Source organism: Aquarana catesbeiana, linkage group LG12 (genome assembly GCF_042186555.1).
Source record: "Aquarana catesbeiana isolate 2022-GZ linkage group LG12, ASM4218655v1, whole genome shotgun sequence".
NCBI lineage: Eukaryota > Metazoa > Chordata > Amphibia > Anura > Ranidae > Aquarana > Aquarana catesbeiana.
Window position 1 is genome coordinate 67,688,554 of NC_133335.1, and position 19,406 is coordinate 67,707,959.

The window sequence follows — 19,406 nt, forward strand, 5'->3', positions numbered from 1 at the left end:
GCTGGGAGCACAGCATTCACCACATCCAGGAAATAAATGCTTGTGGGCTTCAAATGCCCACAATGAAGATGGAAACCGCCTGCAGTGAATAATAGAAGTTATTCTTTCCGACGAAATCTGACACATTACACACAATATGTGAGTATGTAATGCTGAGAAGAAAAGTTTGTGAATGAACTCAAAAAAAAAAAAAAAAAAAAAAAAAAAAAACACGATAGATAGGTGGACCCCCGCTTTAACTGTGTGCCTACTCACTGTGGGGGAGGTGCTTTGACTAGGAGAAGATCTGACATAAGGACAATCTGACTTGTTTACATAGGCAGATTGTCAGTCTGCCTGTGCCGGCGGAAATCGAGTCTGCGCTACCTGCTGTAGAATCACAGCGGGAACGGGTCGCCTGCAGTGCACGCGCCCCAGACGCGGAGGCGTCAGATCACATACTAGGTACTAGTGATCTGGCACAGAGCGGCCGTCCTGTCACGGTATATGTGTGGTGGGTGGTCGTTAAGTGGTTAAAGGTAGGTAAGTTTGCTTTGAGAATTGACGCAACTGCTGCACCAGGTCTGTTTGTACTTCCAGGTAAAGCTACAGAACTTTGATTTTGGCTGATTTGGCTGCTGAAGCTAAAAGTCACTCTGTTGGGGGGGGGGCGTTCCTGTCAGGAATTTCCCCTTCCCACCTCTCTCCCAGAGTCTTCTGGGACACGACAGGTCCCAGAAGGCTTTGGTGCCCATAGTAAAGATGCCAGTGAGGGAGGCCATAGGGAGAACACGACTTGGGTGAGAACATTGCTGGATCATGAGACAGGTGAGTGGCTGTTTATTAAAAGTCAGCAGCTACAGTTTTTGTAGCTGCTAACTTTTTAATTTTCACTTAAATGATCACTAAAGCTAATTTTTTTTTTTTTTTTTTTAAATAACAAACATGTTATACTTACCTCCACTGTGCAGCTTGTTTTGCACAGAGAACCTGGTCTTCTGGGGTCCCTCGGCGGCTGTCTGGGCTCCCCCCCGCAAGGACTCAACACTTTCACGCAAGCTCCCTCGCATGGTGTTGAGTGCTTGCGGGCGTGTTCCCGTGATACAGCAGGAGGCCATAGCTGCTCACTGTATCACTTGGCCCCGCCCCCCCTGGCGCGCCGCATCACTGGATGTGATTGACAGCAGCGCGAGCCAATGGCTGTGCTGCTTTCAATCCATCCACTCTAGCCGATGAGTGGCCAGGCTGAGTGGCGAAGAGGATGTCGAGAGCGAGCGCGGGACTTTCGAGGGGTCAGTTAAGTAAAACGGGGGGGGCGGTATTGTCAGATGTTTTTTCACCTTAATGCATAGAATGCATTAAGGTGAAAAAGCTTTTACCTTTACAACCCCTTTAGGAGACTGGAGCTCCGCTTTAGGTTTATGGAGCTCAGTGCTGTCGGCAGCGCCACCCACAGCTCAAATTTTGTCCAATTCCTGTGAAATTTGAGCCGTGTACGGCCAGCTTAAGGTGGAACTGAGGGCACTTTACTTACCGCCTCTCTAACAGTCCGGGTCCCTCACCGGTGCCGGCATCTTCCCACTGGGTGCCGGTTTTTGAGCATCTCAATTGGCTGGCACTGGATGACCTAACTCCTGTGCATGCACAGAAGTCATTCTTCTCAGCACTCAGGGACCATGCTGGAGATGTAAACTGAGCTAAGAATGTGCAGCTAAGTTTACATGCTGCAGAAGACAGAGCAGACAGGTAGGGTTTTTTTATTGGAGAAGATATATTGCATGTGTCTGTGATAAAAGCGTACCTGCTTGCAATCGGTTGTAAAATGGCTTCAGTTTGGCTTTAAATCGTTTCTTTACAGGGAGATCTTATTTTGAAGTTAACAGTGGCAGAGTTCACTCAGATAACAAACCCATCACCAGATGTAAACGAGACTACATGTAGTTCTTTAGGGCTCATTCACATGGGCGCAGGGATCCGTACACCTGTGCAGAGGGCAATGAGACAGTCTGTGTAGCTGTAGTCTGTCTGCGTTCAGAGCTCTGCATTGGTCCCATACGATGTACATAGAAGGATGTGCGGGAAGATCAGTGAAGATTTGTGCAGCCATCAGCCGGTCATTGATTTTACCAAGCTAGCTGCACACACCACCGCTCATCCACACTATACATGTATAAAAAAAATCCACAGAATCGGCATGCAAAGATATGCTTTTACGCCAATTTTTATGCATCTTGACATGGGTTGGTGCGTGTGTTTAACGCAATTTTACCCTCTATCCAGTGTCATCGGTTCGTTTTCCCTTTTGTGGTGGTGGGAAGGTCAAAATACTATATAATATGTGTTTTTGTTTTAATTTCACTTGCTGTTTATGTGCATTGTGGAAAAAGGCAGACATATGGCATATTTCTGCACAGCTCTGCACATAACACCAGGGTTTTGATGAGGACACATTATGTGCCCTTGCAGAGACCTACAGTTTTCTAGTGCAGAAAAATGCAGGTCTCTGCACATAGTGTGAACAGGCCCTTGAAGTGTCGTGCGGTGACATGCGGTTCCATTCAGTGGCTGCAGGCATTTTTATGCAGCACACACCATCTTCTATGAATGATGTGAACAAGGGCCCTCCCTCTCAAGAGATGGTATCCGCTTTGCTCAGCGGAGGATTAGTCCGCTGAACCCCTACTAAGCAGAGCACAGGGGAGCGGATGACAGGTCCGTGTCTGCTCAGTTTATGGGGGAATGGACACGGACAGAGCCCGCTCTGCTCTATGGGATGGACTGCCCTCCAATCCACCTAGACAGAGGGGAATAGATCCCCTTCTGTTTTTTTTTTTTTTGATGTACCGGATTGGATTAAAGGTGGTGAGTGTAAGTCCATTTACAACAGCCAGTCCATAGGGCTACATGGGCCATCGAGCAGGTCTGCCTGAAAAACTGAAAGGGGGACCTGATTGAATAGCCCATGTAAAAGAGGCCTAATAGTTTTCTATGTGCCTTTGTGTTGCGCTTACATTGATCTGCATAGACAGCTCAACGGTCATGGTGTGAACAAGACCTTAGTGAAGACATAATTACTTATCTGTACTTCCCTTACCTGTACACTTTAGCAAATCTGGCCCATAAGGTTTTTTTGAATGTGGGCCTGCACAACAGATCAATGGGAGGCGTTATGTGAAGGTCATCAGCTTCCTAATGTTAACCAGTAAACATGCAGCCAGTGGCGGCTGGTGTTTTTTTCTTTTTTTTTGGGGGGGGGGGGGGGGAGGGTTGGGCGGCAAACAATCACCCCTCGCCCCCCTAGCGGCACCTCAACCCCCCATCCCGCTGTATGCCAGTCGGTCCAGCACTTACCCCATTTAAGCAGCTGGCATCGGACATCAGCTCCTGTGTCCTTTCCTCCATTGGCCATGCGTCTCCTCCCCCCGGTGTCCAATAGGATCGCCTGTCCTTTCAGCCAATCGGGTGACGGGTCTCAGACCCGCTTCCTGGTTGGCCAGGAGAGGGATCAGTGTTACAATAGTGAATAATAATTTGCTATTGTAACACACCTGGGTGAGCTCCAAGCGCATTCTCTCTGCCCCAACCCCAACCTATTTTGAAGCCTATTAGAGCCTCCGGCTCTAATCAGTGCTTCAAAAAAAACACCCCCCATATCGGAATTCATGCATCCAGCATCCTGCAAGGGACCGGACACATGGATAGGGAAGGTGGCGCCCGTAATGGACGGGCCGCCCCGGACCGCAGCTGTGCTAAAGTCATCTTCATCAGAGTTCTCTAATCCACAGCAGCCAAACTCCAGAAAGAACCTCACAGGGTAACAAGAGTCTAATTTCTATCCAAGGACGTTCCCGACACCAAAAATAACTCAAAAACAGAAAATGTATATAAAAATAGTTTATTGCACCTTTATTACAAAAACATAAAACCATATCTCAAAACATACACTGTGGTGTCAGTTAATGAAACTGAACAGCGGTGATCTTGAGGATCGCTGCTGATCTCAGCTCCTAAACGGTTTATGAAACAAAGCTGATCGGGGAGAACATGTTCTCTGCTGATCATCTCTGCACACAGAGAACCTGTGATTGACACACAAACTGACAATTTATGAAGCTGCAATCTCAGAACTTCACTGGTGATCTGGGTCAGAATTCACACTCCCCAATTCACCAGCTCAGAGCTCATGAATTGGGGACTGAAGAGAGAATCCCGGGGGAAGGAGGAAGATTATTGACTTCTTTGTTCAGCCCCCCAAAGACAGTAACCATGTCCCCCTGTCTAATATATATATATATATATATATATATATATATATATATATATATATATATATATATATATATATATATATATATATATATTTTTTTTTTTTTTTTTTTTTTTTTCATATGAAAACACTGTGGAAATTGGAAATGACACTGCTACAATGTAAAGTAGTGAGTGTACAGCTTGTATAAAAGTGTAAATTTTCTGTCCCCTCTAAATAACTCAACACAGCCATTAATGTCTAAGCTGCTGGCAACAAAAGTGAGTACACCCCTAAGTGAAAATGTCCAAATTGGGCTCAATTAGCCATTTTCCCTCCCCGGTGTCATGTGACTTGTTAGTGTTACAAGGTCTCAGGTGTGAATGGAGAGCAGGTGTGTTAAATTTGGTGTTATCGCTCTCACTCTCTCATACTGGTCACTGGAAGTTCAACATGGCACCTCATGGCAAAGAACTCTCTGAGGATCTGAAAAAAAAAAAGAATTGTTGCTCTACATAAAGATGGCCTAGGCTATAAGAAGATTTCCAAGACCCTGAAACTGAGCTGCAACACGGTGGCCAAGACCATACAGCGGTTTAACAGGACAGGTTCCACTCAGAAGAGGCCTCACCATGGTCGTCCAAAGAAGTTGAGTGCACGTGCTCAGCGTCATATCCAGAGTTTGTCTTTGGGAAATAGACATATGAGTGCTGCCAGCATTGCTGCAGAGGTTGAAGGGGTGGGGGGTCAGCCTGTCAGTGCTCAGACCATACGTCGCACACTGCATCAAATTGGTCTGCATGGCTGTCATCCCAGAAGGAAGCCTCTTCTAAAAAAATGATGCACAAAAAAGCCTGAAAAAAGTTTGCTGAAGACAAGCAGACTAGGGACATGGATTACTGGAACCATGTCCTGTGGTCTGATGAGACCAAGATATATTTATTTGGTTCAGATGGTGTCAAGCGTGTGTGGCGGCAACCAGGTGAGGAGTACAAAGACAAGTGTGTCTTGCCTACAGTCAATCATGGTGGTGGGAGTGTCATGGTCTGGGGCTGCATGAGTGCTGCCGGCACTGGGGAGCTACAGTTCATTGAGGGAACCATGAATGCCAATATGTACTGTGACATACTAAAGCAGAGCATGATCCCCTCCCTTCGGAGACTGGGCCGCAGGGCAGTATTCCAACATGATAACGACCCCAAACACACCTCCAAGATGACCACTGCCTTGCTAAAGAAGCTGAGGGTAAAGGACTGGCCAAGCATGTCTCCAGACCTGAACCCCATTGAGCATCTGTGGGGCATCCTTAAATGGAAGGTGGAGGAACGCAAGGTCTCTAACATCCACCAGCTCCGTGATGTCACCATGAAGGAGTGAAGCTCTGCTGAACTCTCTGCCCAAGAGGGCTAAGGCAGTGCTGGAAAATAATGGTGGCTACACAAAATATTGACACTTTGAGCCCAATTTGGACATTTTCACTTATGGGGTGTACTCACTTTTGTTGCCAGCGGTTTAGACATTATTGGCTGTGTGTTGAGTTATTTTCAGGGGACAGCAAATTTACACTGTTATACAAGCTGTACACTCACTACTTTACATTGTAGCAAAGTGTCATCACATGAAAAGATACAATAAAATATTTACAAAAACGTGAGGGGTGTACTCACTTTTGTAACCTAGTTATGTCTCACGAGATTCCAGTATCAGGGGGCGTTTTCCACTGTTGGAAGCGTTTGTAGATCACTTCACTTCATAAAAGGAGAACTGATCTACACCGCTTCATAAACTGGCACTCAGAGAACAATCTCCTCTGTGAATGCCAGAGAATGGAGCAGTGAATATTTTCCACTGCTACATAAACGAACACCTGTAGGTGAAGACCAGAGGTCCCAACCCCTGAACCGGTGCCAGTCCGTGGCCTGCTGGGGGCACAACCTGCACTGCAACCCTCCAACCATCAGAGGGTGCCAGCTACCCTTCTCCCAGCACCACTACTCTGGGAGGGAGAGGGAGAGATGTCCTGGGGGCCTTCACACTGAGCCAACTTCAGATGATAGGCTGCACCCTCATCTCCCTCCCAGGTTGGTGGCGGGGTGGTCTTCCGCAAAATGGTCCCTGGTGCAGCAAAAGTTGGGGACCGCTGGTTTAGACCAAAGGGGAACCTCATATATAATTCTTATAGGTTTAAGTGTAGCAGTCTTGATGTGAAAGCTGCCGATGCGTTTCGAGTGTCATTCTTCTTAAGGAGCATAAATACACAAACTCAGAGTGGTTAGTGGTTGCAAGCATACAGATGAAAATAAAAACAATAAGCCTGGTATTGTGGTGATGGAATCCCATGGTGAAACAGTCCCAAAAAGGGGAAAATGGGCTAAGAGACCTTAACCACAGCCCAAAATGGGTTCATCCAAGAGTATGGCTAGCAGCAACACTCCAACAACAGGGAAGATAAAGAGTGTGTAATTCCCAAAGCCATTCCCTGCTTTCTCCATCATTAAACTAAATTATAACTTCTATGGCTAGCATGAATGTGGTTGCAGCCTGTATAAAACTACGTAGAGCTCACATTTTTCACAAGGGGGGCTTTATTATGTGAATGGTTACAAGCAGCCTACAATGGGTGCGTTTTCTATTCCACCAAATCAAAATTCACAGACCTCCAACAGTCTGAAAAAACAAAATTACCAAAATCCTTCACTAATCTCACACAAGCTCACAATTCGATAAATACAATTATTATACAAAAAGCAAGTGTGTTCCAACTGACCCCAACTCTTCTTACAAAACTAAGCATTCCAACCACACTAAAATGGTACAGGTTCTAGAGCTCCAGCCCAACCATATAAACATAGGCCCAAGTGGGCAATTTACAAGCTCAATGGCGGCGATCTATATCGCGACTGCGATATTGCAGCAGACAAATTGGACACCGACACTTTTTTGGGAACCAGTGACACTAATAAAGTGATCAGTGCTAAAAGTAAGTACTATTACTGTACTTATGACACTGGCTGGGAAGGGGTTAACATCAGGGGCAATCAAAAGTGTGCCTAGCCAGTGCTTTAGTGTAGTGCGGGAGGAGGTGCTTTTACTAGTGGAAGGCATGGATCTGTGTGCCTGCTTTACAGGAACACAGGATCCACGCCTTGTGTACTGACAGAACGACGCTCTGCCTGTGTACCGAGCGATCAGCGGGTGCTGGGGAAATCACAGCGGGAGCGAGCTGACTCTGCCCCGCACCCGCTACCTGGAAGTGCAGGATCACACACACACATATACATATATATATATATATATATATATATATATATATATATACATATACATATACATATATATATATATTATCTCTCTCTAAATTATATATATATATATATATATATATTATCTCTCTCTAAATTATATATATATATATATATATATATATATATATATATATATATATATATATATATATATATATATATATATATATATACACACATATACACACACACATACATACATACACACGATCCTGTGCAGCGTGCCAGCCTTGTAGCAGTAAAACTGCTATGGGGCGGTTGGCAAGTGGTTAATGACCTTGATGCCCACAGATCAAGGTGAATGAGAACCCCTACTCGTTCAGTTTTTGACAAGTCATTTATTAAAACAAAAAATATACGGCGGGCGTGGTGATCGATGATGGATCTACACCGGGGGGCCATTTTTTAATATATTTTTTTAAAGGACTTGCCAAACTGTCTAGTCTTTTTTTACACTACACTTTTTTTTTTTTTTTAGGTAAATGAGTAGGGGTACTTACTCACATGGGAGGGACCGGGATCTGGCCCCTCTTATTAGAGGGGGCTTCCAGATTCAGATAAGCCCCCCACCCGCAGACCCCCACAACCACTGGCCAGAGTTGTGGGGAAGAGGCCCTTGTCCCCATCAAAATGGGGACAAAGTGCTTTGGGGGGGGGGGAAGCCCCCCAAAGCATGCCCTCCATGTTGAGGGCATGTCGCATGGAATGGTTCGGGGGAGGGGCGCTCGCACATCCCCTCCCTTTCCTGACCTGCCGGGCTACATGCTCTGATAAGGGTCTGGTACGGATTTTGAGGGGGGGCCCAATTTTTTGGAATTTTTTTTTTTATTTCCGACAATACTTTTTTTTTACTCTCAGTTGTCAGCGGAGAACCCCACAGACGACTCATCCGTTATGAAGGATGTGGCAGCTGCCCACTCCTTAACAACCACGTGGTTTACTGGTTGCCAAGGATGCGGACGGCCGCCCACTCTTTAACACCTATTTATTAAATGTTAATAAATACTCCGGCTGGTGCCAGGTGTTAAATTACCACCCTATTTTCACTACTAAAATACCGCAAGACTTTATAAAATAACTCATGTGGTATTTTAGTAGCTTTTTTTGTGAATGCCCCAAAAAAATTTTGGAAAATACTGAGTGGTATTTTAACGCGTTTTTTAACGGGAAAAATACTGCATTGTGAATGAAGCCCTATATTTTCTATGGCGGAGATTTACTAAAACTGGTGCAGCAGTGTATAGTAACCAACCAGCTTCTAGGTTTCACACTGAATTAGGCTTTGAAATCGTGCAAATTCACTTGAAGTCAGTGCGACTTCAGGTGCGACTTGGCTGACATCTGTGTGACTATGCACAGATGTCTATGCAAGTTGCACCTGAAATTGCCAAAAGTAGTGCAGGAGCTACTTTTTCCAATCGGTGCAGCATCACAAAGTCAAACAGTTCCATTGTCGACAATAGGGTGCGACTTGTCATGCGATTTGACCTGTCGCACCGGTGTGAACGGGGGCTTATTGTCAAAGCTTAATTGAACAAGCCAAAGTTAAAGCTGATTGGTTACTATCAGGATATAAAGCAACGATTTGAAAAAAAAAAAAAAAAAAAAAAAAAAAAAAAGAAGAAAAGAAGAGGGGGATATTTTGATTTAAATAGATTTTGATTTTTATCAAATTTAAATAAAATGCTTTTGGAGTATAAGTCTATCTAAAGATAGTTTTCTATTTAAGATACATTAATAATTTTGCTTAATTCAGCATGGAATGGAGCTTTGTTATGTAGCATGAGGCTGTATATTCTGCAATATTTACATTTTTGGTAAACTCAATGAATCCAAGCTCTGCAAGCTGAGATAACATGCACTGCATTGATGCATTCACACAATGTCACAATAACCATGAGATAAACCAAAGTTCTGGTATATTCCTTTATCCCATTGTTTTGCAAATCTATGTACACTACAAACTGTATGATTAAATCAGTTCTGATATTGCTGTTTTACTAACCTGACAGCTTATTATTCTAAATAGGAAACCTTCATTTTGTTTGGGAATATTAAAGATTCTAATTACCAGCAAGAATGAGTCCTTACTTTTAAAGGGCACCTGTCATTTCAGATCCATCATGGCAGCGACTGTTAGCGGGCATCCACTCACCTGCTGCCGCCATGTCCCTCACCTTGTTGTGTCACTGCCGCATCATCAGCCGTCCCATTAAAGTGAATGAGACTCTCGGTGAGTCAACAGCGGGTCAGAGGAGGAGCCGCTGAGTGACAGAGATGACAGTTGCTCTTTAAAAATTATGATTTAAAACCGAGTTGATTTAAATCGACTTGATCTAAATCAAATCTACCCTGGTTACTATGCACAGTCGCATCAGATTCTGTGTGCACCAGTTTTAGTAAATCTTCCCCCCTATGTGTAACAATAAGAGGGAAGAGCTTTTTTTCTATTTATTTTCTTAGTTTCTCCATACTTTTCTTTACATTTATATACTGGGACACTACCTAAGCTAAACGCTAGAAATTCACAGTTAAAATACATATACAGTATGTGGACCCTTTTACCCATTTGTAATTCTGTTCAGCCAGTCTTGGACTCCTGGTACCCCTACAGACGGCACAGCCAAATCCTTGAATGCCACTGCAGTATATACTGTAGAGATTTAGAGCATAGCTTGCTGATTGGACAATAAAAGGAACAGCAGATCGGGTCCATTCTGATATCTCCTCCTGTCTGCAGGTTCCATCAGTGTATGCACACTATGGCAAATACCAGCTGGTTCCTAGTGCTGGCCACTCCTCTCCACTATACTGTGCATTGGATTACATGAGGTTGATATCAAGAACATTAGATCGGCTTTCTCATTCATTTTGGAACAACTAGTAGGATTAGTAAATATCACTGACTTTGTTTTTGGGTAATTGTATGTATTCATCTCTTGGCCTAGTTAAAGTTACAGTTTTACTGCGGCAGGTTGGCTCCCCTGCGCGAAACCATGTAACTAAACGTTGGCTCGTGGGGTCCAGATAGCAGGGGCGAACCCGCTGCACATCGGGGGTGCCGATGCTCGTGGCCGACGGTCGCGATGACCGCTGGCCACAAGCGATCATGAGCTGGAGACACAGAGACACAGAACAGGGACGAGTGTGTGTAAACACACACTTCACTGTTCTGACAGATTGTGTGTTTCTATTAGCTTGGAACCACGATCCGTCACTTGTTGTAGTTAGTCCCTCCCCCTTCAGTTAGAATCACCTACCAGGGAACACAGTTAACTTCACCGCCCCCTAGTGTTAACCCCTTCACTGCCAGTGACATTTTTACAGTGATCAATGCATTTTTCGCACTGATCGCTGTATTAATGCCAATGGTTCCAAAAATCTGTCAAAATTGTCCGATGTGTCTGCCATAATGTCGCAGTCACGATAAAAAAAAAAAAAAAAAAAAAAAAAAAAAAAAAAAAAAAAATCGCAGATCGCCTCCATTACTAGTAAAAATAAATAAATAAATAAATAAATAATAAAAATGCTATAAATATCCCCTATTTTGTAGACGCTATAACTTTTGCGCAAACCAATCAATATACACTTATTGCAATTTTTTTTTAACAAAAATATGTAGAACACATATCGGCCTAGACTGAGGAAAAAATTATTTTTTTATATATTTTTGGGGGATATTTATTATAGCAGAAAGTAAAAAATAATGCTTTTTTTCAAAATTGTTGCTCTTTTTTTGTTTATAGTGCAAAAAATAAAAACCGCACAGGCGATCAAATACCATCAAAAGAAAGGACATCAATTTTGTTTGGGTACAACGTTGCACGACCGCGCAATTGTCAGTAAAAACGACGCAGAGCCGAATCGCAAAAAGTGCTCTGGTCAGGAAGGGGGTAAGCCCTTCCAGGGCTGAAGTAGTTAACATACTTACACAGATCAGCCATAAGATAACCAGCCACCATAACCCATCAAGGTATGGACTCCACTAAAGCTCTGAAGGTATGTTTGTTATATCAGGCAACCTAAAAGCAGAGTTCCAATGGAATTGGAATTCCTCTTCCCATGGGGGCACTCAAGCATGCTCGCTCTCAAGCCCCGCTGCTGCATCCATTGACACAGACAGCGAGACTCAACCTCACCCCCCGCTCCCACATCACTGGCTTTGATTGACAATACTGGGAGCCAATAGCTCCCGATGCCCCACCAAACCAGCGAGACACTGAAGTGAGGGGAAAGAAGAACTGCAGACCTGTACAGCGCTGGATCGAATGAGGGCTCAGGTAAGTATTAGAGATGGTAAAGGGGGGATGCCGATGTCAAAAAATGTTTTACCTTCCTTGCATTAGGGTAAAAAAATCTTTAGGCTTTAGCACCACTTTAAAAAGGGGTTGTAAACCTACATGTTTTTCTTTTTCACCTTAAGGCATCCTATGCATTAGGTTGAAAAAAAAACACCTGGCAGTGACCAGCCCCCCATTTTACTTACCTGAGCCCTCGAACTTCACCCATGGGGACGCGCTGTCTCTCTACCTGGGGTTCTCGGCTATTGATTGGATAGATTGATAGCAGCTCAGCCATTGGCTCCCACTGCTGTCAATCAAATACAATGACGTGAGCGTCGGGGAGCGGGGCCGAGTCCTGCATTCAGCAGCTATGGACGCTAAATGCTGGACTCGGGAGCGCTCCCGCAAGGTAATCCGCTGGGAGAGCGCTTCTCCTAGGGGGTTAACTGATGCGGGGAGGAGCCACGAGAGCCGACGAGGGACCCCAGAAGAGGATGTTCGGGGCCACTCTGTGCAAAACGAGCTGCACAGTGGAGGCAAGTATGACATGTTTGTTATTTTAGAAGAAAATTTTTTATATATATATATATATATATATATATATATATACATACATACACACACATATACATATATATACATATACATACATATACATATATACTTTAAGCTTGGTTTAGACATGCCGAAATTCCATCGGTTCAGCAAAAACCAAACCAAATTTCAATCCATGTGTAGCCCTGTGTTCAACAGAAGCCAATCGTTAGCCTGACATTCGATCAGTTGCTGCACCGCTGCAGTGCTGATCAGTGTATTCTGACATGGGGGAGTATCAACTGTCAGAATACAATAGTGCAACGAGGGAGATCCCTGCATCCACATCACTTGTGTGGATGCAGGAATCAGTTCTTTTTCATTCAGCCCGCTGGTTGAACAAACAAATCTCACCCAGCTGTGTACCCAGCTTTGGGCTCCATTCACATGGGCAAGCGGGCGGTAAAAAATAAATAAAACACACACACACACACACACAACCACACACACACACACAACCACACACAGGTAGTTGATCCATGTTTTCACCATCCCCTAAGCACTCGCCTGCAAGCAGAAATATCATTTGAGTAGGTACACATTTCCGTGGAAATGATGATGATCACAACATGCTGGGTTTAAGAGGGCACCCACCTTTCATGCTTTCCCATGACCTCAAGTGTCCATCCACACAAGCGGAGACTCCTGCGCTGTCCAAATACACGGATCAGCGGCTGCAGATCCACAAAAGCTTTCCAACATTCATCCTCATGGTTATGTCTGTTTCTGTTGTGTCCATTTTTTTTTTTTTGTCTCTGTTTTTTTGTAATGGATCTTTCTACAGGGAATATCAAATGTGGTGAGAAATGTAAAGTTGGATGTAGGGAGCACAGATATGAGAGCATTGGTTTGTAAAATGGTCATAATAGCAGTGATCTCTACCATTTAACATGCTGCTGGTCTCTAACAGCCTAACTTACCATTACATATACTGAAAATGATGGACAGCCGTTTGGTGATGTCAGGGGCCACACTTGAGGCCCTCTCTGTCTGGTAGGTTGACCACCATGGGTTTAGATAAAAAGACCCATGCAGGTCTTTACTTTAAACTGAACATACATACATACATACATACATACAAAATATAAAAATATATATACACATACATACATACGTGTGTGTAATTATGTAAATATATATATAAGTCCATCAAGTCCAACCTATGTGTGTGATTATATGTCAGTATTACATTGTATATCCCTGTATGTTGCGGTCATTCAGGTGCTTATCTAAAAACGTATCTAGTTTTTTAAACTATCCAAGCTCCCCGCTGAGACCACCGCCTGTGGAAGGAAATTCCACATCCTTGCCGCTCTTACAGTAAAGAACCCTCTACGCAGTTTAAAGTTAAACCTCGTTTCTTATCATTTTAACGGGTGGCCACATGTCTTGCTAAACTCCCTTCCGCGAAAAAGTTTTATCCCTATTGTGGGGTCACCAGTATGGTATTTGTAAATTGAAATCATATCCCCTCTCAAGCGTCTCTTCTCCAGAGAGAATAAGTTCAGTGCTCACAACCTTTCCTCATAACTAATATCCTCCAGACCCTTTATTAGCTTTGTTGCCCTTCTTTGTACTCACTCCATTTCCAGTACATCCTTCCTGAGGACTGGTGCCCAGAACTGGACACCATACTCTAGGTGCGGCCGGACCAGAGTCTTGTAGAGCAGGAGAATTATCGTTTTATCTCTGGAGTTGATCCCCCTTTTAATGCATGCCAATATTCTGTTTGTTTTGTTAGCAGCAGCTTGGCATTGCATGTCATTGCCGAGCCTATCATCTGCTAGGACCCCCGGGTCCTTTTCCATCCTAGATTCCCCCAGAGGTTCTCCCCCTAGTGTATAAATTGCATTCAAATTTTTGCCACCCAAATGCATTATTTTACATTTTTCTACATTAAATATTATTTGTCATGTAGTTGCCCACCCCATTCATTTGTTCAGGTCTTTTTGCAAGGTTTCCACATCCTGCGGAGAAGTTATTGCCCTGCTTAGCTTAGTATCATCCGCAAATACAGAGATTGAACTGTTTACCCCGTCCCATGATAAATTACTGTTAGGATTTGAAAAAGGTTCATCATCTTGATGTCTTCCATTTCACCCTTTTATATACCACTTACGTTATGCTTTACACACCTAGCCATTGTCATCAATGGGACATGCACTTCATGATGTCATACCTTCCAGTCTAAGGTCCATGACACATCATGAGCTACTCAAAAGAGACAAAAATAGACTTCTGTATATTACTAATCAGGTGACAATACAAAGCAGCTCATGTGGCACAGGCCTCTGAGGACAAATATAGGAGCAACCATCATAGATAGAAATGTCACCTTGGTTCTTAAAAGTGCAAGACCCTTTGCCTTTAATTGACCAGAGTGCCACTACTCTGGAACAAGCATGCAACCAGGCAGAATTTGAAAGATCTAAAAAGTCCTTCAAGGCTTGTTCTGGGTCAATAATTTGTAAGGTGGTGAAGCCAGGATAAGGATGACAGCCCTGGAGCAAATACATACATACAGATAGGTCTATAGCCTCCCTTGGTCAAATTCACATTAAATCAGAACTCCACCCAAAGGGGAGGTTCTGCTTTATGTCCTCCACCCCTGTCACATTTGGCATGTCTTTTTTTTGGGGGGGGTTACACCATTTTGACAGGTTCTTCTGGAACCTTAAGGCTCCTTCAGGAGGTTTTTAGAGGTTCTTCGAGCAATATACAAATTTCTGCCTCTCAGATAAGTAATCACTGACAAGGCAATGGCTGTCAGATGGCTCCATTCAATGTGTCGCAGCCACGAGGCTTTGCACTGTGGCAAAAAAAAAAAAAAAAAAGTAGGGGGAGGCCACAACCACACTGCATCTTCATTACGCAGTTGCAGTGTGGTCAAAAGGGATTTCAGCGTGAAATCCCTTATCAAACTGGTGTTTTGGAGGTGGCATATTGTCTCCCAGTCACCTGCTAAGGGGCCTAAAGAGCACCCTCCTTTCCACCGGCCACCACCGTAAGGAGCACCCTCCTTTCCACCGGCCACCACCGTAAGGAGCACCCTCCTTTCCACCGGCCACCACCGTAAGGAGCACCCTCCTTTCCACCGACCACCAATGTAAGGAGGGTTCCCTTCCACCGACCACCAATGTACTGAGCATTCTTCCCATTGAGCACCAATGTAGGGAGCATTCTTCCCACTGAGCACCAATGTAGGGAGCATTCTTCCCACTGAGCACCAATGTAGGGAGCATTCTTCCCACTGAGCACCAATGTAGGGAGCATTCTTCCCACTGAGCACCAATGTAGGGAGCATTCTTCCCACTGAGCACCAATGTAGGGAGCATTCTTCCCACTGACCACCAATGTACTGAGCATTCTTCCCACTGACCACCAATGTACTGAGCATTCTTCCCACTGACCACCAATGTACTGAGCATTCTTCCCACTGACCACCAATGTACTGAGCATTCTTCCCATTGACCACCAATGTACTGAGCATTCTTCCCATTGACTATCAATGTGAGGAACATGCTTCCCAATGACCACAACTGTAAAGGAGTATTATTCCCAATGACCATAAAATATAAGGAGTATTCTTCCCAATGATCACCATGCTAATATCCCCCCGAGTTGTGGATACAGTATAGTACATGTTGTCAGGGGTTCCCTAATGTGCGGTACCAACAGTTCAAATTTTTAAACAGATGAGAAACACATTAAACTTTCAATTTATTGTCTGTTCGGCAGTTTTTCAAGCTTTACATTTCATATTTGGCACAAACACTTCAAACTGATTTTCGATCTGTGCCCATTAACTGGATGAAAAATGAACTGTCCAAATGGCAAATATTCAAACTATATTTTGTCTAGTGTATGGGCACCATAAGGCCTAAAAGTTATTTCAAGGGTTCCTCCATTTTAAAAAGTAAGGCTACTCTAAAGCCTGGTACACACGATCAGATTATCGGACAAATTTTCCTCAGTTTTTTGTTGCATGCTAGCCTCATATCGAAAGTGAAGAGGTTACTCAACCTACGAAAATTCTTGTACGACTGAATTCAACTTCAGAAGTGACGCAACGTGGTAAATTGTTTTGTTTGTGTTCTTTCGTTTCTAAACATGCGTAGTCTTGCACTTACGATTTTATTCAGACGAAAACTGTACCATATAAACGAAAATTGGACGTTTTTTTTCAGATACAACAAATTTTAAAGCCTGCACATCCAGTTTTTGTCATCAGAGAGTTTGGAATCGGCTGTCGAAAGCACCGTACTAACGATCCGAAAATCGGCAGATCGTTCATCAGACGTAGTTTTACTTCCGATTTCCGTATGGTGTGTACGGGCCTTAAGGGGAAGCACATACTCCTTGCACCAATACCAGCCAAACTGCTAATCTGAACTGACTCCCGGACATGGAAGTGTCAACCACCAAACTAGAGACTTTATTCAGACTACAACGCAGAAGAACCATATTCATTGTCCTGGATGACTACAACGTCAAACTCGGCTTTGGTACCACCAAAAACAATTTTAGTCAGGAACGTTACACCCACAGCTTAATTCACTAAGCTATAACACATGTGCCATAATGTTCAATATTTCAGCCTTGTGATTGTTACCTTGAGCTCTCATTTGCAGAAAACAACGACTGGCATGGAAAATAAAAAGGATTATATCTTAGAAAATGTAACCTTTGATCCTAATACAAGACATGCTTATATCTCAGCTCATTCCTTCACTCTACTTACCAGCTGCATCACTTAGTCTTGGGGCAGTTAGTAACTGGTCCAGTACCCTCCCCAGAAGAGCCTCTGGGGTATCTGGGGCAAGCAGCAGTCCAGGAGGAGAGAGAGTCCATCCACCGGACCCAGGCGGTGGGGTCACCGGTTCCGAAGGTGACAGTTCATCAGATGAGAAGGACAGGGGGGAACGCAGTCCATCCGGCAGCTCCAAGCAGTCGTGGGAAGGCGTGGGTCCGGCACTGGGGTCTTCCTCGCATTTCTCCCCACCGGACGAGTCCCCCGGATTATCCCTCAGGAACGAGGGCAGAATTTTGGACACGCTTTGCCTTCGGTGGAGGTGCTTAGGACCTGAGATGTGGGAGCTCTGCTTCTTTAGAAATTTCTCCAAAGGCTTCATGGTTTTGGAAGGGTGGGGGGGGGGGGGTGAACTGATGATAGCAAAGCGGAATAGAAAAGGGGGCTGAGCCCCCCCAAAAGATCAAGGCACTAGAGGGCTAAGAAGATATACCGAGCATCCCTATGGGCAAACGCCTGAATATTAGGGGTTGGCTATGGAAATCTGCGGTGTAGCCAAAAAAAAAAAAAAAAAAAAAAGGGGGCGTCCAATAATGATGGAATTCCTGAGCACCCAAAATGAAATCCCGGTGTCACCAGATCGGTCGTATAAAATGAATAGAGCCACAAAGGACTCCTCCTTCCAAAAATAGTGTCAGGATTCCCCCCAGTTGTCAGTAATAAAGGGAAAATGAAATGGTCTGGTAATGTGGAGCTGTGATAGTCCCTGGGGGAGGGGGGGGGGTCTCCTTGAAATCAGATGACCGTCCTCTGTCTTCCAGCAGGTGCCAGGCGTTCTCCTCACATAGACAGCACCTGTCTCTTCACAGCTGTCTCTCTGCTCCAGAGATGTCTAATCCTTCTCTGATGATTCTTCACCTGCCCCCCTTCTCTCTCTCTCTCTGCTCTCAGCAGCCTGTCTGCCCCTCTCTGCTTGTCCCCCCTCCTCCTTTGTTCCCCCTAGAGGAGGGAGGGGGAGAGGGAGGGAGTGCTGGTTATAGGAGGGGGGGGGGAGGCTTTAATTAAAAGCTGTGAAAGTGACAGCAGGAAAGCCCTGTGCATGCAGAGAGGTGTGCAGACTTCCAGTCAGCTCCATGCTCCCGGTCTAGGTGCAGCCAATGCTGGTGTAGGAGAGGGAGGCGGGTCCCACACTGAGGATGTGTGCAGTAGGCGGGGCCAGGGACTGCGTGCTGCGTCTGACCCCGCCCTCTCTGCTTGCCCACCTCCCTCCTCCCTCCATATATTTACCTGGCTCTGCTCCCTGCACCCTTCTCCACACACCTCCCCCCTCACTGTTATCACCCCCAAGTATCCCCTTCTCCACACAGCTCCCCCCTCCTCACTATTGTCACCCCCAAGTATTCCCTCCTCCACACACCTCCCCCCTCACTGTTATCACCCCCAAGTATCCCCTTCTCCACACAGCTCCCCCCTCCTCACTATTATCACCCCCAAGTATCCCCTTCTCCACACACCTCCCCCTTCACTGTTATCACCCCCAAGTATCCCCTTCTCCACACACCTCCCCCCTCACTGTTATCACCCCCAAGTATCCCCTTCTCCACACAGCTCCCCCCTCCTCACTATTATCACCCCCAAGTATCCCCTTCTCCACACACCTCCCCCTTCACTGTTATCACCCCCAAGTATCCCCTCCTCCACACACCTCCCCCCTCACTGTTATCACCCCCAAGTATCCCCTTCTCCACACAGCTCCCCCCTCCTCACTATTGTCACCCCCAAGTATTCCCTCCTCCACACACCTCCCCACTCACTGTTATCACCCCCAAGTATCCCCTTCTCCACACACCTCCCCCCTCACTGTTATCACCCCCAAGTATCCCCTTCTCCACACAGCTCCCCCCTCCTCACTATTATCACCCCCAAGTATCCCCTTCTCCACACAGCTCCCCCCTCCTCACTATTGTCACCCCCAAGTATTCCCTCCTCCACACACCTCCCCACTCACTGTTATCACCCCCAAGTATCCCCTTCTCCACACACCTCCCCCCTCCACTATTATCACCCCCCAAGTATCCCCTTCTCCACACAGCCCCCCCCCTTCTCACTATTATCACCCCCAAGTATCCCCTTCTCCACACCCCCCCCCCTCACTATAATCATCCCCAAGTATCCCCTTCTCCACACAGCTCCCCCCCTCCACTATTATCCCCCCAAGTATCCCCTTCTCCACACAGCTCCCCCCCTCC

At 45.2% G+C, this 19,406-nt stretch overlaps 1 protein-coding gene across 1 annotated transcript in view; it reads right to left on the reverse strand.

Annotated features, from left to right (window-relative positions):
* RAPGEFL1 (Rap guanine nucleotide exchange factor like 1) overlaps positions 1-18,343 on the reverse strand; it is a 97,868-nt gene extending 79,525 nt beyond the window's left edge. Inside the window, exon 1 of the mRNA XM_073608000.1 lies at positions 17,149-18,343. Coding sequence (XP_073464101.1) covers positions 17,149-17,539 — 391 coding nt within the window. The 5' untranslated portion in view covers positions 17,540-18,343. The remainder of the gene's footprint in view (positions 1-17,148) is intronic.
* Between the last annotated feature and the right edge of the window lie 1,063 nt (positions 18,344-19,406).